General features: G+C 41.8%; 1 protein-coding gene across 1 annotated transcript; it reads right to left on the bottom strand.

The window, feature by feature from the left end:
- Nucleotides 1-6,211: 6,211 nt before the first annotated feature.
- Nucleotides 6,212-23,309, bottom strand: ppef2a (protein phosphatase with EF-hand domain 2a). Its single transcript, XM_030060166.1, has 18 exons — nucleotides 22,756-23,309; nucleotides 21,229-21,288; nucleotides 20,841-20,849; nucleotides 20,470-20,597; nucleotides 20,323-20,377; nucleotides 20,050-20,225; nucleotides 19,174-19,288; nucleotides 18,999-19,045; nucleotides 18,389-18,555; nucleotides 17,596-17,632; nucleotides 15,639-15,788; nucleotides 14,703-15,059; nucleotides 12,976-13,161; nucleotides 12,004-12,146; nucleotides 11,037-11,143; nucleotides 9,917-10,083; nucleotides 9,599-9,686; nucleotides 6,212-7,716 (listed from the first exon to the last, which is right to left on the bottom strand). The coding sequence occupies exons 2-18, from the start codon at nucleotides 21,278-21,280 to the stop codon at nucleotides 7,463-7,465; spliced, it is 2,238 nt and encodes a 745-aa protein (XP_029916026.1). The 5' UTR covers nucleotides 21,281-21,288; nucleotides 22,756-23,309; the 3' UTR covers nucleotides 6,212-7,462.
- Nucleotides 23,310-23,750: the final 441 nt, after the last annotated feature.

Raw genomic sequence — 23,750 nt, 5'->3', positions numbered from 1 at the left:
CCATTCAGGGCTTTTAAAAACAAACGATGAGGCCTTAAAATCAATCCTAAAGTGTACTGGAAACCAGTGAAGGGTGGCTAGAAGAGAAGAAATGCGGTCCCTCTTCTTGGAACCAGTCATGCCCCTTTTCCACCAAAAAACACCTGGTGCTAGTTCAGAGCTGGTGCTAGAGCCAGTGCTTAACTGGTGCCAACAAAGAACCGGTTTGCTTTTCCACCGGCCAACAGCCAAGCGGAGCCAAGTTAGAGCCACGTCATTACGTCATCGTAAAACGTGATCACATGGGTGTTCGAGACGCTCGCTTGGAATCACAACAACAAACATGGACGACCCACCGTAGTGATGCAAATACTGCTCGTGTGTTTACAAGCCTACATTGCGGTCCAGAGGTGAAAAACGCAATTATTGCCGGCTACCCGCCATATTCGTGGTCGGAACGAACGGTGAGTATGTTTAGCTTTACGTTTATAGCGATCGCTGCTCCCGTTTGAGTCTGTAAGTCCGCCCACCAATGACGCGGTAGGCCGCGTCATCGGTTCTTTCTCTGGCTCCTGTTTAGCCCCTGCTTGGAGTCGGTGCTTGCCTAGCACCAGTTTGGAACCAGTTTGGCACCAGTTTGGCCCCTGCTTGGGCGGTGGAAAACCAGAAAAGTGGTGCTAAGTCAGGCACCGGCTCTGAACCAGCCCTGGTGGAAAAGGGGTATCAGAAGTCTGGCCGTGGTATTTCGTGGTAAGTTGCATGATCCCTCTGAATCTGAAGTTTAATGATCATCTAGAGTTTCCTTTCCTGCACCCTGGAGTAAGCTTTCCCAGGGAGGCTGAGCTGTGTGATACCCTGATAGTTGGAACACACTCTCCGGACCCCTTTTTGGAAAATGGGGACCTCCATCTGCCAATCCACAGGGACTGTTCCCAACCTCCACACAACACTGAAGAGACGTGTCAGCCATGACAGTCCGACAACATCCAGAGCCTTAAACATTTCAGGGCAAATCTAATGTACTCCTGGCACCTTGACACTGCAAAGTTTCATAACTACTTCATTGACCTCTGCTAGGGATATGGGTGCAGAACCCCTCACTGGACAACCCTCCAGTCTTACCTCCACTGCAGAGGGTGTGTCAGTCGGATGGTGAACCTCTGAACCTCTTTGAAGCCAACAGAAAGTCCTTCTCCATGGCCTCCCCAAACCCCTCTCATAACCGTCCCTTGTTTTCATGACCACCGTCTCTGCAGCCCTTTTGGCTTTCTGGTACCTCTCAGACAACTCCCCCATGCAAGCCAAGCCCAGAAGGCCTCACTCTTCAACCTGATGGCCTCCCTCACCGATGACGTCTACCACCAGGTCCTTGGGCACCGCCATGACAGGTACCAACAACTGTCTGACCATAGATGAAGCTGCTGCTTCAACAATACAGGCTTTGAACCAGGCCCATTCTGCCTCCATGTCCCCAACATCCCACAGGATCAGGGAGAAACTCCTTTGCAGGTGTGAGTTAAAGACCTTCTGGGTCCTCAGCCAGACATTCCCAGCTCATCCTCACTACACGCTTGGGTTTAGCGGGTCTGTCAAGCAGCCTCCCCTGCCATCTGATCAAATTCAGTACCAGGTGGTGATCAGTTGGCAGCTCTGCCCCCTTCTTCACGAGTGTCAAGAACAAGTGGCCACAGGTTTGATGAAATAACTACAAAGTCAATCATCCACCATTGGTCCAAGGAGCTGTGGTCCCAGGTACACTTATGAGCTGCTTTAAGCTCGAACATGGTGTTTGCTATGGACAATCCATGACTCAAACAGAAGTGCAGCAACAAAGCACCATTCAGGTTGAGACCGGGTTGACCATTCCCCCCATTCATGAGGTTTGATGTACTACAGAGTCCCCAGATGGTGCCTTCACTAGGACACTTCCCATGCCTCTAGGAAGGCTGAGTACACCAAGATGCATACAGCACATACACCATCATGACAGTCATAGATTTGCCCCCTGAAAACTGAAGGGGGCAACTCAGGGAGGTGACTCTCTCATTCACTGGGACAAAGTCCGCCCAAGCTCCCTCACAAGCTATCATTATTATTTTAACATTTTAATTATTTAATATTTATCATATCATCTTTATTTTCTTGTTATCATCTGCCCTTGTTCTTTGATTTGATTGTTTCTGGTGGCACACTGACAATCACATGACAATGACATGCATCAGTGTTGATGGAAAATTCACACATATCAAAGGAAAACTACAAACTGCACAGATAGTTTGGCTGCCTTGACACTTTGAAGTGTGGGAGTTGGAACTGGTATAGACCGACACTTCAGTGCCGTGTGAACGCTGTGGTCTCGCAAGCAGGACACTGACATGATACAGAGAGAAATCCATCCAAGAAGTGGCAGAGATACAAATTACTTCACTACCAGTTGCTTCAATAGACCAGAATGAAATTGCACCCACAAGACATGTTACATTTTGCATGAGAGGAATCTCAAATTTTGTCAACCAACTGGAAAAACTTGTTCTTCTTGTTCTTACTGTGCAATCACTTTTTATCATTAGTTCATCACCATGTAAAACCCACAAATGAAATGCAAGTTCAGGCGAAGTTCAGGCGAGTTCTGTGACTGGTTATTAACAGGAAGTCTGGGAAATGTAGGAAATCACTAACTGAAACAGATGGGAGGGGGAAAGATAAAACCTAATATTTTTAGTGCTGCATCTGAGATCATCCCTTCACCATCCTCTTTTTTTGTTTCCCAGTTGAATGTCATAGCTTTTGTCACCTTACTTTCTAGAAAATTGATTTTGACCAAATGGAAGTCACCAGTACCTCCCTCCCACAAATATTGGATAAAACACTTTCTGTACCATATTAAATCAGAAAAACAATACAATTCACAATCAAGGGTTTTTCCAATAGACTGGGGAGGGGAAGCCCCATAATAGCCCTATTTGAAATTATATTGTAAATTGTGACAAAAAAAACATAAACAAAGAAAAAAATAAGAAGTAGACAAGGGAGAGCTTAGGGACAGTTTGCACCCTGTTACAACATGTCATCTCTCAAAAAAAAAAAAAAAAAACCTCCAGGAATGCATTCAATGACATTCAACAGTTTTGAGGGTCAGTTTGAGGTGGACTTTTCCCTTCAGGCACAGCCTTCAATAAGCACACTAAAAGAAAAGTGGAGGTAAACACAGGGCTTCCACACCCTTGGGCTAACCAGAGCAGCCTCTCTTAGGTTAACCGTATCATCAGGCGAGATCAACCACAAGTGTTTTGAGACGTTCCAGTTGACTAAGAATCTCTCATTTAAGCGGCTTTATTAGGGCCCAGCTCCAACCGCTTTATAACTGTAAGACCTCCTGTGGACATTGAACAATAGATGGCCCCCGATGCACTGGAAAAGTAGGTCTCACTGCCCTCTCCTTTGTCCCATTTGTCACCGGTGTGTGAGTTTGAGGAGAGGGGGAGGGTTGGAAGTACAACAGGAGAATGCAGGAGGGCAGGCGGCGACATGTCGACCTCCATCTCTGGACAAACACACCACCCTCTCAAACTCACATTAAGGCAGACACTTCAGAGTATACAGCACTATTCAAAAAGATGTGTGCTTGTAAACAGCTGAGGTAGCTCCGAGGTCCCCGTCTAATCACCCACGTACGCATCCTCGAGGCTGGGAGGGTTGTTGCAATGCACCATCATTTACTTACAAGGTGTTGGAAAACAGATGATCCTCCAGTCAGAAAGATTGACGGCTTTAGATTAAAAGCAATAATCAGTCAATTTGAGAATTCAGATGCTTTTCCAACAGGTTACACTTCAAAAAACTCAATCTTAGCTAAGTAATTTAGTTTCATATTCAGTCTTGTTTTTTCTTAATTTTTTTTTAAAAAAAGAAATCTGTTAGTAGGATGATAATAAACCCATTTCAAAAATTTGTGGGCTCATATGCAAAACTACATTGCAAACAAGTAAGTGGGAATTATCTCATCCCACTAGAGGAAAAAATATTTTTGTTGTTGTTATTTGTTTGTTGTCTTTCTTTCTTTCTTTCTTTCTTTCTTTCCTTGCTTCTTCTTTAACTATAACGCATACAATTTGGAGATATGAAGAAGGGGAATTTCCAACTGTACAGTCAAAAAAAATTTGGCACATTGCTTTACTTTTCTCTCTCTTTTTCTTTCTTTTCTTGTACCGTATTTCTTGTCTTCCTTCCCTACATAATCATTTCCTATATCAAGTCCTCCTGCACATGCCCCAGTCTCTGTTTAAAGTAATGCTTATGTCCATCTGTAGATTGCATGTATGCAAGTAATGTCATGTAACATCCATCATGTTAAATTACTTGTTATGTATTTGTCTTTCCTCACCAATAAAAAAAAGAAAGAAAATTTTAAAAAAAAGAGAAAGATTAATTTCAGGGAAAATATCTTTAAGGCAGAATGGGATGAAATTATTTGTTCAGATGAATCTTGTATAGCTTAAGGTTAGGTCAGGTCATATTTGTGAACTCTCTCCAAAGCCTACAAACTGCACGACCAGGATATGTCTGATGTCATGAACCTGGAGCCGTCCTCCTGCTGATGAATCAGAGATTGACTTTGTATGTTTGTTTTAGCTGCTACACCCAGGTGGACTAACATTAATAACACCTTTGTCCAATAAGAAGCAGAGATATATTCCCCTAAATGCCTCCACTCTCATGTCGGCCTGTGCAGCACACGGCCTCCCACAGGCGTCGCGGCTTAGGGCCCATGTCCACTGACAAAACAGCAAACAAAAACAAGCCCTAATGTGAGTAAACAGGAACTGGAACGGGGCCCATTTCTAATTAGCGTTTGAGTTTCAGCTGACTTCGGGGGAAACAGTTGGAGTGATGACAGAAAAAGGCTACTGACATTGTAGATTTAACAAAGCAAGTAAATGTAATGTTTACATGTTTGTTTGTTTGTTTATTTATTTACACATTTTTAAAACATATGTAACTTTATTTTTACTCAATACTGGGACAGGATTATTCTCACAGCCAGGTAGTTTCATCTTCTGGCCAAATGACAATGAGAGCTTAGACCATCTTGTGTTTTTCACAATTTGGCCTCTTCAAATAGTCAACAGCTTCTGCTTCAACATTATTTTAACCCTTTACAGGGCACTCATTGAAATACTTTGAAATTCAAAAAAAAAAAAAAAAAAAAACAACCCTAGACTGTTATTAGAGAACATGACAGGACTTTATTACTTCTATAAAATATTTCTAAAATTTTCATTTTGTAATAGAAAATCAAAGCCATTGAGATTGGTCAAATGCCACAATCATGTGACCTGGGATGTAGAGCGATCTTTGCTGATTGGCTGGGTGAAGACCAAATGATTATTGAACTAACTGAGACAGGGGATGGGCCTGATATGTAAAATTTCTGAAATTACCAAAAATAGTCACTTGCCCTATACAGCGGCTGCAGGTTCACCATCTGACGTCAGTGTGCTGTCAGTCAGCAGTAAACATTCCAGTAGCCCTGCCCAAAGGGTCCTGCTGGTTTGTGTGAGCCCCACATGTCAAATAGGACCCCAAGAAATCAAGTTTTTTAGTGCTAAAGAAATGCCAAAAGGTTTGGTGCCACTGTAGAGGAAAATGGTACGGTTGGATAGCGCCGCATGTGCGTGCTCCTAGTCAGGTTCCTGAGAAGAACAGGAACTTATTCAAATTACAGGGAACTCCCAGCTCCTATTTAATGTCCACCCAACACCAAAGACATTCGCTTGAAAAGGAAAAGTTTTGTCTTCATTGCAGAAGCTGAGTGGGATAATGCAGTGATGGGACTGGTGGTGGCTCAGGTAGGTGCAGCTCAACTTCAGGGTGTGTTGCCTTCTCAAATTCCAGCTGGGCTGGGTTTGTTTGCCCATTTTTTTCTCCCCAATAACACATGCTGTAAACAAGTTATTGTAGGTAATTTTTCTCTCTTAAAGTCATAGAGCATATGTATTTTTCTGTCAATAAACCCATTCACCAATTCTCCAAAAGTAATGTTAGCCTGTAGGTGGGAGCGGCTGGTATAAATGGTGTGTTTTTGCCCTCTGGTGGTGATGCTCAGTAACTCATCCGTCTCCACAGTATATTAGTTCCTTTATCATGATGATTATTTACAGAATCTAGACTGAATTTCCTCAGGTAAGTTTGTTCATCCAGCAAGAGAAGAAAAACGCAAATGAAATACTGGTAGCTGGAGATAGGAAATTATTTTTTAATGATTAGATCATTGTTACTAAGCTCAAGTAATTTCTGCAACATCATTTGACCCTCTACATTGAAATGCATATAACTCATCAAAATTAATGTCTCTTACACACACACACACACACACACACACACACACACACACACACCTCATGACTTAAATATAAACTTAAGAACAACTACAGTATGTGTGAACTTTTTCTTTTACAGTTAAAGGTTTACATGCTCAGCATGCTGGGGGGGAAAAACAGATTCAAATTTAAAATCCTCTGAGTTCAAAGTTACTTACTGAAGAATGCAGACACAGTTTCATAGAGAGCTGAAAAGTGAGCAGGACTAATCAAAAAAAAAAAAAATAATAATAATAATCTAATCTAAAAATAACTCGTATTATTTCCACAACTTAAAGTACAGTGTTGGGTTTCAGCTTGAAACAAACATTTTGGAGGTAGTCATACAATACGTCCTGAAAGCTGATGGAAAAAAAAACATTAGTTCTCCATTCTGGACAAGGACGGGGTCTTTATCCCAGCTCAGACAAGGAGGGAACCCAGAACACTGTTGGCAGTTGGCACTGATACAAAACATCATCAGTGCATAATCACTGTAAATTAAAATTAGTCCCATCACTAAGGCACCAGCAACATTGAGTTTGCAATTAATTAGTGCATATGATGTAGGGCTGCACAATCGATCATGTATAATGGTATCCTGTAATTACTGTTCACACAATCAACAACTGTATAACATTGGCATTTCAGCAAATCTTTTACATAAGTTGGAACATCTGCTGTGGATAAAAATAGTCCAGCTCTTGGATTAAGATGCAAAAAGTGCATTAAAACATCGTCTTTGTGCAGCCCTAACGTGACGCATTTCACGCGTGTGCCTTTGCAACATTTCAGCTATTTTGAAGAGACAAAATTCATCTTCACGTTGTTTTAAGTCTCACCTACACTCTTCCTCACTGACATCCTCCATCCCAACAAAATCTGCTTCAAAATGTGAAATGAAAATTCCCTGTCAAATCTCCTGAGCTCTAACCTCGTCCTAATCCCATGTGATCCACGCGGCTGTCGCTCAGCAGCGCCTACGTCTAAATGTGTGTCATTAAAGCAGCTTGCTTTTCGCTCCACCCCCCTCCTTCCCTTTCACAATCTGACTGGTGAACAGTACAGTACTGAAGTCTCTTTTTTCCTGTCATTGCAGTGCATTAGCGACCTCTTCCCTTTGGTCATATGTTGGGGTCTCCCTCCAGCTTGGTGAGGTCAGGGGCCGTGCCCATGAACATGCTGCGGCCTCGCTCCAGACGGCTCTTCTTGTCCGTCAGGCGGAAGGCCTCCATGAACTCGTCGATGTCGATGCTGCCGTCCTGGTTGCTGTCGATGGTGACGGCCAGATCGGAGATGGCCTCGTCGGTGATCTCCATCTTTAGGTAGACGCTGAGCAGCTTCCATGTCTGCCTGAAGTCCTCCATGGTGATGAAGCCTGTTTGCAGGTGCGGGGGAGAGGAGATGAGGAAAAGATGAAGAGGTTTAGAGTATAAGAGGAGAAAAGGTGAATGGAGTAAAGGGGAAGTGAAAGGGAGGATAGTGAGTGAATGATATCGAGGGGAAGATGCACTGCAAAGAATATTGATCATTTAGTCTTATATTTAGCCTTGAAAATACTAAAACAAGTGAAAACTCCCAGTGAGATGAAGATAATTCCACTTGTTTCCCAATCTCAAAAATGTTCCCAGAATTTTCTTATCACTTACTGATACTAGAGGGCTGATCTGCATGATTCCTGTTTCAACATATTCATACTAGTTCCCAGAAAAAAAAAAGAAAAAAAAAACCTGTAACAGAAACAGTGGGATTATCTCATCCCAATGGCAGTTGTTTGTAGAAACACAAAATGACTTGTTGAGACAGGTGAGGAAGACAGGACGCAGGAGGGAGAGCATGGTTGGGATGGCAGAGGACGAGTGGGGGGAGAGGAAGAGATAGAAAGTATGGAGGGAGGAGAGCTGGCAAGAGACAGGAAACAGGGGCAGGAAGGTGAGTGCGAGTCGGGGTTGGGGGCTGGGGAATCAGTAGATCAGTGGGCTAATCCTCATCTTAAGTCGGAGGACTCAGACGTCACCCGCTGTAGCCTTCCTTGCACGCTACAGGTGGATTAATGGGAGCTGAACTAATTTTCATCTAGCTGGGCAACCACAGGGGGAAACAAGAGCTTGAGCAGCCCTGTCACATATCACACCTCCACTGCTCCTGTACAAGAAGCAGCACCGTGAAGTTGTTGTCCAAAGAAAAAAATGAAAGGTTTTATGTTCATTGAGCCTGGTCTTGGTCTATTTGCCCCGTCTGAAATGTGTCACGGCCTCTTTAAAGTCCTCAGCTGGTCATTAAGTCACAGCCCATACAGAGGCTAACATGACAGCCATTCAAATTTTGTCTTGCACAAGGAAAACTGCAGTAATGAAATGTATAAATTCCCTTAGCTTCTCTCAAAAATTATTTAAAAATCACCTCTTTGGCCACTGAAAATGCTTCTTTTTTGTCAAAAACCACAAACATTTGTCCAAACAAGCAAACATATTAAATGGCAAATTTTATCATCTTAAGTAGCTTTTTGAAAAAATATTTTAAAAGATATTTCTCATAGTTTTTATATTAAATTTATACTACTTTATACTTATTAAAAAACTTTTTATAAATATATATTTTTTAATTTTTTTAATTTTATTTAATTTAATTTTATTTTTTTGGCTTTTTATTGCTTTTCAAGTGTAATATGTTCTTCATTTCATTTTATAATAGTTTATTAGAAAAGGGCCTGTACTAACAAATGGCAGTTCAAGTGCTGTAGTGTATATCTGCACTTAAAAATGAATTATTTCGAGTTCTTTTTCTTTTTCTTTTTTTTTTCCTTTTTTTTGAAGATGCATGCTCATGGTGCACTTACGGACCACAACCCACCCGCTGAGAACCACAGATCTAAACCACTGGCACTCAGAAACCTCAACACTGACAGGCTGTTAAAGGAGAACCCCACACACTCACACACTCACACTGTTGTATGCTGCCACTTTGAGACATTCACTGCATTCCAGGGGTTATTTTGAGATATTGTAAGAGTTGTAATTTACTTTTTTTTGGTGTACCCACTGTCTATCGCTTCTGCAGTTAGTGATTTCCAAGAACGACAGCTGACAAGCAACAGAATGACTGTTTGTGGATTTGTCTCTTAAGAAGAAAATGTTCCAGACTGTAAGGAGAGCACAACAGACCATCCTGTCCTCTGAAAAGTGCTTTGAACAGAGGCTCCTGGTTGATATGTTACTTACAGTATTTAATGTGGTTTTAGTGAGAATGATTTATTTTACCTGAATTGTCTGTGTCCACTATTCTGAAGATGGTCTCCAAAGTGGACCGGTGGCGGTACAAGGTCTCAAGCAGACTCTGGTCGATGTGCTGCATGGGAGGAACATGTGAATGTCATGTGAAAAAATGCATATAGATTGCTTTATTTTCATGCAAACACTACCGCTATACCTGTGCATAGTGCAAGTCCAGTCCCTGCTGAAATACTCTAATTATGTATGTACATGTCTTTGCTGTGTCCAATAATATGCAGTTTAGCATACACCAACATTTCTTTGACAGTGCACTGGCTAATTAAGAGAGTGTTTTTGCTTCATTACATCCATGTTGGGTTCCTTGATGGCGAGTTCCTTGAACCACTCCTGGTAGTCCAGCATGCCGTTGCTGGTTTTGCAGTTGACCAGCTGAGAGCGCAGCATCCTCCAGGGCAGGCCGAGGTGCATCACGGTCTCGACCGCAGTCGCCCAGTCGTTCAGAGACACCAGACCTGGAGCAGACGGACGGAGAGGAAGCTGGTTAAGACAAGATACTCTGTCTCTCCTGCATGATGACCCATCTCAAAATCTCATCAGCTGCTGCAAAGTGGAGCTCTTTGTGTTTTGCCCGCCAGGTTGTTGCAGATGTTCAGTTCAGTCTTCTGGGGCTGGTGCACACTCAATGCATCTGCAACTTTCACTCCTATTTTGTGCTGCTTTTTACACAGCAGTGCATGTAGAGAGGCAGCCACAACCAGCTGGGAAAGAATAGACAATGAAATGACCAGGGCAGCCTCAAAAGTGTACACAAAAGGCATGACTTTAGGGAATTCGTCCTCAGATTACAGAGGACATTATCAATGTGCTATAAAAGAGAGTCTGTTAGGTCTGTAAAACTGTATTGGAGAGCTCTGCACATTGGAAGGGATGAAAGGAGCTTGAAAATGAAGCAGCGGGGGAGATTTTGGTTAGAACTGATCGGTATGAGGAAACGAGATGAGAAAATCAGATCCAGCTTATAGGGTCAGTTCAAACAAAGGCTAATTTGAACAAAAGTCAATCAGTTGTTAATTTTACCTGCTGCACCAACTGCAGTAGCTCCAACATGGGCATCATTTATAGCTTCAAATGTGGACTTATCCCTACTGAGTGTAAAGTCTTCCATAAAAAAGAGCCGGCACAATTCAATAATTTAATAGATGGGAAAACTTGAGGAAAACTGGTGCAACAGGCTACAATTTCTGTGAAACTGCCAGTTGTTCTAGGATAGACATTAGCTGGGTACAAGTTTTTTGTTTCTTTTTTTTTTTTCTAATGGGGATTATGAAGTTCCGCCTAAAATACAAAGCAAGGCATTGTCTTTTGAGAAAAAAGGAAGGGGAGGTGAGGGTGAGATAAAAAATAAAATGAGGTAGTGTATGAGCCACTAAAGAGTGAATTTGATCGTGTAATTTAGACGACACACCTGTGTTCTCTTTGTCAAATTCTTGGAAGGCACAGATGAGGTCGGACTTGTGCGCAAACAACTGCTCCCGCAGGACTTTGATGGCTGAGCGCTCTGTTCGCCCCACACTGCGGACAACATGACAGCAGACAGGACACACAGCAACCAGATTTCAACTCATCCACAATATCAACTTGCTGCACCAGTGCAAGAATCCAAATAACCTCTCAAGGAAGAGGTTATCGAGTTATCAGAAGTTATCCAGAAAGGAAAAAAGAAAGAAAAGACCATATAAAACCCTTTTTGGTTTGCTATCAAATGAAATGTCATGTCTGGGAAGTTCACACTGAGAGATTTACATTTACAACAGTTAGGTACCTATTTTTTTGCTTTCTAAATTTCATCTGTCAGCATTAACTACAAGTAGAGGGGCATTTCACAAAGCAGGATTAACAAGTTATCCAGATAACTTTAAAAGTATGATCAAGTACCTCGTCAAGTAAATTAGAATTACTAAAACTGTGTGTGTCGTTATCAATAATCAGCATAAATGACTGAATCATATTTCTGAATCCAGGATTCAAGGGTTTTTTTGTTTGGTTTGGTTTGGTTTTTCTTTTACTGGATTAAATCACTGTGAAAACCTTTTTTCACAGTTTCACATCTTTTTCACAGTTCTCCTGCTAACTCTCTAAGTCTGCCTTGTGAATTACTCCCCCTGGTGATTGTATCCTCAAAAAACTGCCTTTTTTGTAAGTACAGTTTGTCAGTCAACTTTACTACCAGCCAAAATTTTGTCACAGTTGGTATCACCATTTCTTTCAAGATTAACAAGTCGTGTAAGTGCCACAGACACAGATGTATTCCATGTACAGAAATAAGACAGAGCCAAAACATTTCCTCATGTTTAATACACACTGCAGCGTCTGGTTCAGAGATGTGAGGTGATTTCTGCTCTCTGAGAGGTTTTCCTGGGTGTGTTTGGTACCTCTGTCGCACAGTGAGCTCTCTGGTCATGCTGCTGGCCTGGTACTGGATCAGATAAGGCACGAGGTCTGGCCCCAGCTTGACGTAGGCCCCCCTGTTGCTTCCCACATCATAGTAGTTGGAGGCAGAAAACAGAGTAAGTACCTAAACGAAATGAAACAAAATGGTCACGATTTTTAACACTTATAATACCTTCTCAGAGCCTCATTTGTGATGAAATCGTTTCAGACTCAGTGTCGTGCATCAGCATCAGCCACCCAAGGTTAAAGCTTACTCATTGACTTTAGTCACTCATTAACTCACTGGCTTTTATTTCATTTTCTCTAAACTCGACAAATGCAACTCCTTCCTCTCCGGCATAAACCAAAAGTGACTCTCTCGCCTCCGACTAGTTCAGAACGCAGCAGCTCGGCTTCTTGCTGGTTTTAACAGACGACTTCATGTCACATCACTCCAGTCCTGTTTGATTTAGAATTGATTTTAAAATTTTACTGATCACTTTTAAAGCACGTCTGGGCTTGGCCCTAAGCTACAAAAATGTTGACCTCCTATGAGCCAGCCCTATGAGCCAGCCTTAGATCCTCAGTCTGTTTCCAAACTCGAGATTTAAATTTAAAGGCGACCGACCTTTTGCCATCAGAGCCCCTCGGCTTTGGAGCGACCTGCCTGAGGAGAATCAGTATCTTCTTGTAAATCACTTCCAAAAACCCATTATTATAACCCATTAACCCATTAATGTAATTACTGTCATTACTAAAGTTGATTAAAGTACACACCGTTTTTCACATAGATAATGAGCCACCATCCAAATGCTGGTAAAAATTAACTGTGGCTGTGTTATGTAATCATTGCTTGTATCATTATCAAGTCGCATATGAGTCAAAAAAAAATGTTCTTGGCTGGTAAAAGAGTGAAATATGGGATTTTAAGAGCCACTGTTGCCTGGTGAATTCAGTCATGCCTCTGTGCTCACTTTGCGGTTGTGGCAGAACTCGTATCCCTCCTGTTTGCACTCGTGGGAGCGGATTATGAGCTGCAGGTTGTGTTTGTTCAGGAAGTCCTCGGTGACATCGGGGCCCCAGTAGCAGCCTCCGCCCCTCACCTCGTTAGGCATGCAACCATCCTGGGCCATGGGGTCGCTCCACAGCAGGTCCAGGATCTGTTAGCACAGAGTGTGACGTAGAGGAGAGCTCAGATTAAACTGTCCGACTATGAAGTGAAATATTTTACAATGGGACATGTACCTCCACCTATTGTGACTCTCTCTGACACAACTCCCATTCATCCTTCATTTACTGATTTGACAGATTACACAGAATAATCGATCTTAGGTGCAGAGAATCTGCAGGTTTCATCCAGGTTTAATTTAAGACCTTTTTAATGCAAATGAGACCAATTTCGCATCTAAAATAAACTTGAAAAAGAAAATAATTGTAGATCAGAGCACTGATCTGGGTGACAGGGCGGTCACTGAGGGAATCATGATATTTTTAAGACTTCTAAGACTGAGTTTCAGACGTAATAGTCAGACATTATTTGACTTTGTCATAATATGCAGGCACCGTGTTTGTGGTGATGTAATGAGAGAGGCTCATTTTGGTGAATATACAGTGCATTCCTCTGTCATATCTTAATATAGTCACAGGCAAATCAGGGCAAATGAAGAATATTCCAGACATCTAAATGCATCATTTTATATCCTAAACAATGAGCAGGCACTTTGCTTATGTTGTTATGTGTTACAGTTTGGCCTCATGGGCCACATGACGCCAAACTGCACCTTAGACATCTCCAGCCAGTTTGGAAATCTGACTGAAATGAAGCTTGTGGGATTAATGACGTGGTGGATTACAGTATTTTGAAGACCAAACAAACACAATCAACAAGCCACCTATTCTTAGGTTACAGTTGATTACTGATGGAGGGTTTATTAGGCTTTCTTGGCTGCGAGTCAGGACTGCTTTAGCACAGCAGCATCAAACCAACGTACTTAGGTCATGGGATAGCATGAGCTTAGACTAAAGCTAAAATAACTTTTCCCCATGACAGAGCCACTGAGCCGGGCGCCGTCCAAACATTTCAGGTGGAGATGAAGAAGCAGCCAAGAACAGCTCCACTTTGTTGAGTCACAACAGAATTATGTGTTTATTATGTATTTTAAATGTTTGAAAGTATAACTATAATCTGTCATGTTATGTAAAATATTCTGGTTTTATTAAAGCTGACGTTGTATGTTTTGGCACAGAAGAAAATTTATGTCTGTATGCAAACCTGAAATAAAGTTAACACACTAACACTTGAAATGATATGAAGTTGAATGCTGACTTCTATTCACATCAGCGTGCAAGTGCATCATATTTCAGCAAGTTGGACTCATGTGAGGTTTTGTAAAAATGCAGGGAATTAGTTTGAAAGGCTACAAATTTTCTGACTGCTGCTTTATAATTGTTTACTACCCTTGAGGCCACAGTTACGCCCCCCTCAGGCAATACGGGTGCAATGCAACATATAACGTCACTGGTCTACACAGAGAAAGGGCCTCTAACCCTGACAGCACTAGCGAAAGGCTCCATTAAAATGAGGGAAAAGAAAAAAAAAGTCAAGGAGGAATGACAAGGCTTTCAAGCAAACAAGTTAATGGGGATGTAAGTGGCTCAGCGCGGCCATTTTTATCTACAAGACAGCGTCTTTATCCGTCACCTGTTTCCACTCCTCCTTGGCACTGTCGCTGGTGTCAGCAGATTCCTGGGAAGAGTCAGAGGACACGGATGGGTGTAGATGCTTCTGCGAGTGGTTGTAGCCCATGTTGATAAGTCCGGCCCTCTGCTTGCGAAGGACCAGCTCTTCGTCCACAGAGACTTTAATACGGTCAGAGAAGTCCTGCAGCGAGCGGTTGTGGAAAGTGTCCCGGGTGCTTATGGTCTTGGGATAGGTGAGGGACGCCCGCCGTTGCTGAATCTTGTTGGTGACCCAAACCTCGTCTTCCACCTCAGAGTCAACAGACATCCCGGCTGAGCTCTTGTGTCGCTTCTTCGGCGGCCTCAGAGCGGACACGTACTGGAAAAGAAAGCAAAGCAGAGGTTTCAGGGACTCATTAGCTTTGATGTGGTGTCCATTTACAGTTACAGGCCTGAAAAATAACTAGAGAATGTATGTACAATCCTTACATCATAGTGTGGTATTCAGCTATGGTGACAATTACTCACTATTTTGATTTATCATTTGTTGGTAGATTCATATTGTGATGATGTGGTGATTTTTAGATATTGTGAGATCACGACTAGGGACTAGGGGTGAACCGTTTAATCCACAATACACCCCACAAAGTTCTCACAAGTGATGGTACAGAAAATATTGGAAATGGTTGAGTTTTTTTCTCCCTGAAAACAAACAGAAACCAAAATTGTGACCCTAAAACGGCAATATAAACCAAACTGGGGGTTTTTACAACTGTTACACCCCTAATATCTAATATTTCAATTCAGTTGGTTGAACATAAATTTGACATGATTTGCATATGAGGCATATCATGATTTATCAATATAGAAAAAGAAATCCTCATGAGTATTGTGATACTGACTCGATCATTGGGCATTGATATGTTTGTTGTTTTGCTTATTTCTTGTTTCTCCTCACATTGTGTCTGTCCAGCCTGGCGAGGACGCTGAGGTCTGTGCTGTCTGAGATCCCTCCATGAAGGACCAGCACCTTCTGGTCGATCACTGTCGCTAAGGGCAACCAGCTGAAAATCTTCTGCAGCAGCTTCAAGATCCGTTTGCCGTGCATCTGGGGAGAAACACACAGGAAGTAACATTCCTGTCCGTCCTCCAACACGACTCACCGGCTGTTTGGAAACTGGTGTTGTGCTGAAAATCAAACGCCTGCCAAGAGCTGATTCCTCCTGATATCTGTGACCACAATGATTTCATCCACCTCCCTTTTAGATTAGACAGAAACCATATCATTTACTGATGATTTCACAATATCTGCAATTTTTGATCCGTTTTCAAATTAACATAGTTGAATGATCTGGAGCCCTACTCTCCAACAGTCTATTCCTCCAGAAAATGGTTAGAAAAAAGCTGTTCAAATTTTTTATAAACAACACAGCATTTTAACATATGAGAGGGAATCATTAAATAATAGATACTGCAGGTTTCATGGGGAACACCCATGAAACACCCAGTGTGCTTACAAATTAAATTACTGTAAAATTACTGTAAATTACTGAAAGAGCACAAATGAAAATAGCAAAATTACGGATCCCCCCCTGGGGTGTGCTGAGAAAAAGAAAGTACATCTGTACTTGGATTCATAATCCGTGCCTTTGGATTACGAAACCATGCCCACGGATTTGCCTTCGAAATCTGAGGACAGAGGGTTTAGAAATCCGTGGGCACGGATTCGTAATTCACGCTGACCGCAGAGGGGGTCCGTACAAAATACAAAATTGCCACAAAGGTCTCTCTCTCTCTCTCTCTCTCTCTCTCTCATACACACACTCACAAACACACACCACTCAGCAATGGCAGCTTTACGCATCATTTTTTACAGCCATGAAACATCAGACAATTGAACCTATTTTAACCCCCACTTGTTGACATACTACATCGGCCTCTGACACTTTTTACAGTGTTTTTCTTCTGTGTGTCTGCCCCCTGTGTTGATTTTCTCTGTCACCAGTGTGTTTTATAAATTCACACAAAAAAACGACACACATCCTGGACTTCAAATGCAATTGGAATGAGCACGGCCACAACAGAAGGAAAAAAATGAATGAAAATGAAAGAAAAAAAGTCCCAGAGAGTGAAAGAGAGAGAGAGAGCAGCAAAGGTCGAGCAAGCTAGACAGTGAATGAAGAGAGGGAGCGGAAGTAGCGAGAGCAAACATTCTTGAAAGGTTTTGAATCACTGCAGCTGCAAGAGGTTCTTCATCATACATTCATAACTGTGCACAAAAAATTTTAGGCTGATAGGCCCAGTAGTATGCGAGATCGGCAGACACGCACACACATACACACACACACACGCGCAACAAAACGCATGATCAAAGAGCTCATGCATCTATTGTAGATATTTGATATCAGCATAAGCATGTATGTACTATCAACTCTGGCCAGTTATGGGAGGGATTTTAAATACCATAAGATTTGGGGGAAAAAAATTAAACAAAAGCTCGAGGCGAGGCAGGATATGTCAGTGACGACATGAATGCCTTCTTAACAGCGAGAGAGCCGTGCCTTCCTGTTTGGGCTTTCAGACCACCATGACCTCCTTGACTCACCAAACGCCAAGAGAGTCAGATGTCCTGCAGTCATCTTGTTTAACGAGCTGAAATCCTCTTAGGTGCAAAGAGGAGCGACCCATATTATACCAGGAAACCGGCCCGTACCCATGACCCAGGGCTGTAATGACTTTAAGCCTTAATGGGAATGTGTGGGTGAAGGTGACTGCTGCAGGTCTGAGTGACTAAACACAATTGGGATAAGGATAAATTTGGTCTCTGAGCAGTAATTTGATAAGCAGGATAAGGAGTTACTAGTAAATAAAATAAAAGAGGCGTTCTGTGGTATGAAAGGTTGCGAGAGGCCTACCTTGTATTTCGTCAGCACCTCCTTGGTGAAACCATACCTGAAGCAGGAAGAGAGAAATCAGAAATCTGAGGACTGATTACACCTGATGAATTCATGACTCCTTTCAAAACGTCAGCAAATTCACTTGATTTCTTCCAAAAACAGAATATATTCAAAATTAAATTACAAGAAGATCACCATACGGTTACCACAAAATCAGCTCAAAATCTAAAAAAAAAAAGCACAATATTTACAGTGACGTTGCTACAAAATTACTGGAAAAAAAATGTAAAAATAAATAAATAAATAAATAAAATAAAAAATACAATAAATAAATAAATATTGAAATGAATGAATGAATAAATAAATAAATAAATAAATAAATTCAGAAAATTACCCCCCCCCCAAAAAAAACAGAAAACCACCATAAAATTAGCAAAAAAAAAAAAAGAGTTTTGAAAACTGTATTTTAAGTTATTCTATATATAAATCTATTCCATATTTAGCATTAAATTACAAGAAAATTACCATAAAAATACCACAAAATTACCAAAAACAGAAGAAGAAAAACAATTAAAAGCAATTTGCTATATAAATCAAAATCCTCTGAACAATTACAAATAAATTCAAATACAGTTAATTTTGTTCAGAGGGTGAAACAAAAGCTTTCAAAATAAAAGCTCCTGTCAGCTACTTCAGAGAGTTAATGGAGAGCATGAGTTGAAGTTTTCACAGAGTGAGGAAGGGGACCCCACTCCTAACTAATATGGTGGGATTTTGGGCTTGAGGATTTTGCACCGCAGGCAGTTTGTACCTCAGGTTGACGATGTGGTCCTCGTGGTTTCCCCGGTTGAGGTGAACGTTGCTGGGATACAGCAACAGGAAGGAAAACAGAATGAGGAGGATCTCTATGGAGTCTTTGCCTCGGTCCACAAAGTCCCCGTTAAACACATAGGGCTTCTCCAAGGACGGCATGCCGTTCTGTGGCGCAAACAGGAGCAAGAGAAAGCATTAAAGGGCAAATACGTGTAGTCTGAATATTAACCCCACAACAGAGAATCCAAAACATAGGAATGCACATCATTTTTTCCCTCATAAATTGACTTTCAGAGCCTGTGTAAAGAGGAAATTACAATATGTGGTGGCTAAACATTCTGTGACTTCACATCTACGCTGTAACTCAACATTTATTTCACTTTTAATATATTTTAGAGATCTGAAAGGTTTAGGTTCACCTTGTTTATAACAGCTGGAGCACAGTTTGTTCTAGATAACACAACTTACATTACAAGTTTCCACTGCACTCTTTAAAGATTAATCCGTATAACGCAAAAACAACAACAGTAAAACACACACACACACATACACACACACGTTGTTTGAGGCATTTGTGAAATTAGTTTAATTAAAGATGATGTTACTACCTTGTAGAAGACCAGCAGCAGGTCCTCCAGCTGGCCATGCAGATCACCTTCAATCAAACAGAGAAATTAAGCCATGCTGTTTATTAATACTGTACCAAGAAAAAATGGAAAGGAAGAATCTGCTCTACATCAGTTTTTTGCGATTTCTCAGGAACTCCCTTGATGCGTCACTCACCGCAGATGGTGATCTCCTTGCTGTGGCAGGTGGAGACTCGACTGATGTTTGGCAACATCCGGAGCAGTTTCCACGTCTCCAGGAGGAGCTGCAGGACGTAGCGCGAGTGCAGCTGCTACTGGGAGAAAGTCTCCTTAGCAAAAAGCTTGTAGGGATAAGCATAAGTCTATATGAATTAACAGTTATACTGCAGTTTTCATATGAATTACAAGTCATGCATGTTTTTTTTTCTCCATGCTTTCTTTATCAGTGCTTGAAAAAAATGAATGAAAAGAAAAGATGTCACACTGATGCATCAGGAGGAGGCCGCTGGGACACCTTTCACCCTCATAAAAACAGAAATAAAAACTACAGACTGCAGTTTTTTTGCTGTTTGAAATTTACAGCAGTCAGAGTAAAGGTACTAAAAAGATACACATGTATATATATATATTTGGAGATAAATAAATGGCCATGTGTTGTGGCTCACAGAAGTCATTTTCCTCAATAAATGGCTATTTTGTCTAGGTTTTTGTCTAAGTTTAACTAATTTGTGTCCTGCCTTTGAAAATCTGTTTTGATTTTTATTGTTTTCACTAATATCTGTATTTAGAGATTAAAATGTCCACCTGAGTATTGCTTTCTACCCATCAGATGCATCAAACCATCACTGTTTTTACATACTGATGACATTATTGCCCTTTACTGTCAAAGAGTAAAAAAAAAAAAAAAACCTTGTTTCTCTGCATCTAAGCCAGTGATGACCCACATTTTCCTCTTAACCTCTGCTCGGCACAGCGACGTGAAGCTGCCCAACGTGAACACAGGCCACCGACCTACAAACAAGGCTCCCAGACTAGATAGAAGTGAGATCCTAAAGTCCAGTGTTGCACCTACTTTCTTGTTCCTGAAGGCGTCCACGAGGCCGGTCACCTGCTCCACCGTGAGGGGGAAGGTGAGGTGAGGTCCCGAGTAGATCTCCGGCACCTCGATGTTCTTGTAGCAGAAGTACCTCTCCCACTCCGCGTCCCGACACACCTCGTTCTCTCGGAAGATGTGAGAGATCAAATTCCCTGGTGGGCAAAGAGCACAGCGTGAGCACAGAGAGGACCGGCTCCACAGGGAGGAACAAGCAGAACTCAAACTCCAGATGGATGCGGGAAGTCTTACGTTCATTGCTCGACGGTGTGAAATTGTCCATGAGGTAGCCGAGGAAGTTGTAAAGCTGCGTAAAGATGAGAGATGATGAAGTTGAGCCAGAAGTTCAATTGCTGCTGTTTATTTCAGAGCAAATGTGCAACATGGGAGACTTCTCACTTTGATCTGAGCCTGTTCACCGGAGTATTCGATGGACTGGAAGATGTGCCAGGTGTACCTGCGCCTCATCTCTGTGCGGGCCACATACTGACGGTACCATCGCTGGATTAGTATGGCGGCCTTTATACCTAGAACAGAGGAAACAGAGCAAATATTTCGCTTTTTTTTTTTTTTTTTAAAGAGACACAGAGTTTATGGGATACTCATGTCTCTATGACTCACAGATTCACTACTTTCCCACAAAACTGTCCAAATCTGGAAGCAACTTATTACATTTACACTCAGGTAACTCTCACTGAGCTCGACTTCTAACTTTTTACTTTTACAGCACCGGCACCTTTGGCTCTACTTAAGCAGGAGGAGCGGCTTACTTGTGACGGCTGCGTGCAGCACAGCAGGGAGGAGAAGAAAACAGTGACAGAAAAAAAAATAAAATCATTAATTCAGCACACTTAAAGTCATGTATTCGACAGTGGAGAATGAAAAGCATTTACCTGGGACAACAGTGGCTTTTGTTGTCAGGGCAAAGACACAAGAAGGAACTGTAGTTAGAATATAACTAGATAAACTAAAATAAAAAAAAATAAATAAAACAATAAAGTTGGGGTTTCCAAGGAAGCTTCCCTTGTCATTGATAAACAATCATAGAAATTCTCTGACTCTCTATAAGTCGACCGCTGTGAATCTGAAGCTGAGAGATAAACAGGTGTGTTGATCTCTATTTGGAGCTTTTTAAAAGGCTGTGAGCTGTGATGTTACCTTTCCCGCCCTGTTTGTGGAACTGGTCGGACTTTGTGACGCCACATCCCATGACTGTTCCTGTTCAAAACACAAACGTGCATCACATCAGCCCACAGCCGGTCTCTCTGGATGTATGTAGCTACGTGTAAGAATTTCAACCCAAAATGAGACTCCCACTCAGAAAAACTGCAAGATTTCAGGGTATTCCTGGAGTGAAAAAACACAACAAGTATAAAAATGAAAAAAAAAAAAAAAAAACAGTCCAAGGCATTCTGTCACATTTAATCAATGTCTTTATTTAGAATGGCAAGGATTAGAAAACTGGCCTCCATCAGGGAAAATGAAGGCCAGTCGGCATGTGGGTGCCATGTTTTTTTATCCTCGCCTTTCTAAATAAAGGCTTTATAAGACAGAGAGCCTTGGACCGTGTTCTTCTGAATTCCAGACTATTTTTATACTTTCTGTGGCTTATCTTTCACTCAAGGAATATTCTGATAAACTTTTTATCTGCGTCTGATACCCACTCATTTTTTATTTTAAAATATTAAATAATGGTTGAAAACAAATCTAAAAATAGGTATTCTGTAAATTTGATAATCACTATGTGTCTGCTCTTTCCGAGACAAACAAATAAAAAAGAAGAGGAAAAAAATTATGTTCACAGGTCAAGAAGCGATTTTTAAATATTTTTGTGAGAGACATTTTGGATTCAAAGAGTTTAAAAATTTCAATTTCCATTTTTCAGCTAAATTTTTATACCGCTGGATGATGGAGTTTCATATGTTTTTTCCTATGTATATCTGTGTTTCTATACGTAGCTTTCTGGAGTGACACGTCATTATCCAGACAGAAAAAGGCCAAGCCAGGCCAGCAGGGAGCAGAGCTGCAGCCGGGGAAACGTTCACCTCAGCGCCCCTCTAATCTCGTTATTAGGTGGTTTACTCCTAACCTCTGTGACTGGCCTCAATCCTGCAGGAGAGACCTGCTTTTTTCCCAGTATTTCTATGAAGGCTTACATTAAGAACTATACACAGCTGAGACAGGAAGTGGGACAACTTGGTGACCCAGTTTTACTTTGATGAAACGGGTGAAATAATATTTGCAGGTAAACAAATTAACAGAGCAGTGGGAAGAAAAAAGCTCCCAGAGAAATAAATAAATTAGAAATAATTCACATGTGGAAAAAACTCATGTGAATTCAAAGGCCATGTGCTTTTTGGACACATGCTGTTTTTTCACATGTGATTTTTGTTGTTGTTGTTGTTGTTGTTGTTTTGACATTGTATTCTGACCTCACATGTGAATATTTGCAATTTTTTTCCAACATGGACACATTTGGTCCCCACATCTTCTCACCCTCCTTTTCACATGGTAGGTTAAAATGTAATAATTTTCACACATGCATGAAACGGGACATGTTTGCATGTAAAAATCAACATGCATCCTGCAAAAAGCACTTGAGCCGGCACGTGAATTGGTACCATTTCACATGTGACATTTCTGGAAATGTCAAACACTAACCAGAGGCAGCAGTGGCCTACTTACCTCTGCGGTCACTTTATCTACCCAGTCACCGGTTCCCAAGTCGCCTGGCTGTCTGTGCTGTGGTTCAGGGAGTGTCTGACGGTCATCTGCTCTGGTGCATCCTCCTCCTGTCCACCGGCATCAGGATGGCAACTGGACCGGTCATTCTAGATGGATGAATGACAAAACACCCCCCCTAAAAAAACCCCAAATCACTTCACCACTGTGGTTTCATGTGTGCTGCTATTCCCTCTGCCTGCTCTCCTGATCTGTGCAGGAGCCTGTTTGGTCTTGAGTCCTTTAGTGTGATCGCATAATCAAGGCACTGAGTCCCAAGTGGATTAGTCTGGCTAATGACTTGATGCGGCTAGACTGGTCTTTATATAGGAAGATGGCAACGAGCGCTGGCAAACATGGGCGGCCGAAGGCAGGCCAGCATCCATTTTTGGGAGCTGGCAGCTGCGTTTGGGAAATGCTTTTGATTACAGCTCCTTATTTTGGAGTTAAGGCCTCTGTGTGTTTGTCTGTGAGAGAGAGAGTGTGAGAGAGAGTGAGAGAGAGTGTGTGTGGGTGCTCAGGTATTGGATCAATTCCCAGGCGGCTCACCAAGCAGGAAATTTTTGGTCATGTTTCTGAAGAAGCCTTACCTAACGCTGCAGCAGAAATAGGTGACCTCCTCGTGTGTCCGTCCTGCGGTGGAGTTCACCTCAGCTGTGAGGCCTGAGGCGCCCGGCCCGCCGTGGCTCCACATCACCCCGGGTCTCTGGTCCGGCTGGCTGCAAGAAAAACACATCACCCTGAAAGAGTCACTCAGGTGTCAGGTTTTACACCTGTATGGCTTCAGTTTGTCTGGACTTCTCACATCTTTTAGATACAGCTTTTCTTTTGTTTTTATCATTCCTTGAACCTCATAATTATTCAGCCATGTATTTTCTTATTGAGTGATCCTGCTGGCACACAACACACCCAGACAGCAGGAAACTGAAACTGAGATACATACAAATGAATGAATGAAT

Source organism: Myripristis murdjan, chromosome 9 (genome assembly GCF_902150065.1).
Source record: "Myripristis murdjan chromosome 9, fMyrMur1.1, whole genome shotgun sequence".
NCBI classification, from domain to species: domain Eukaryota; kingdom Metazoa; phylum Chordata; class Actinopteri; order Holocentriformes; family Holocentridae; genus Myripristis; species Myripristis murdjan.
Note: the sequence above shows the minus strand (reverse complement) of the source record. Positions and strands in the feature narration are given on the sequence as shown.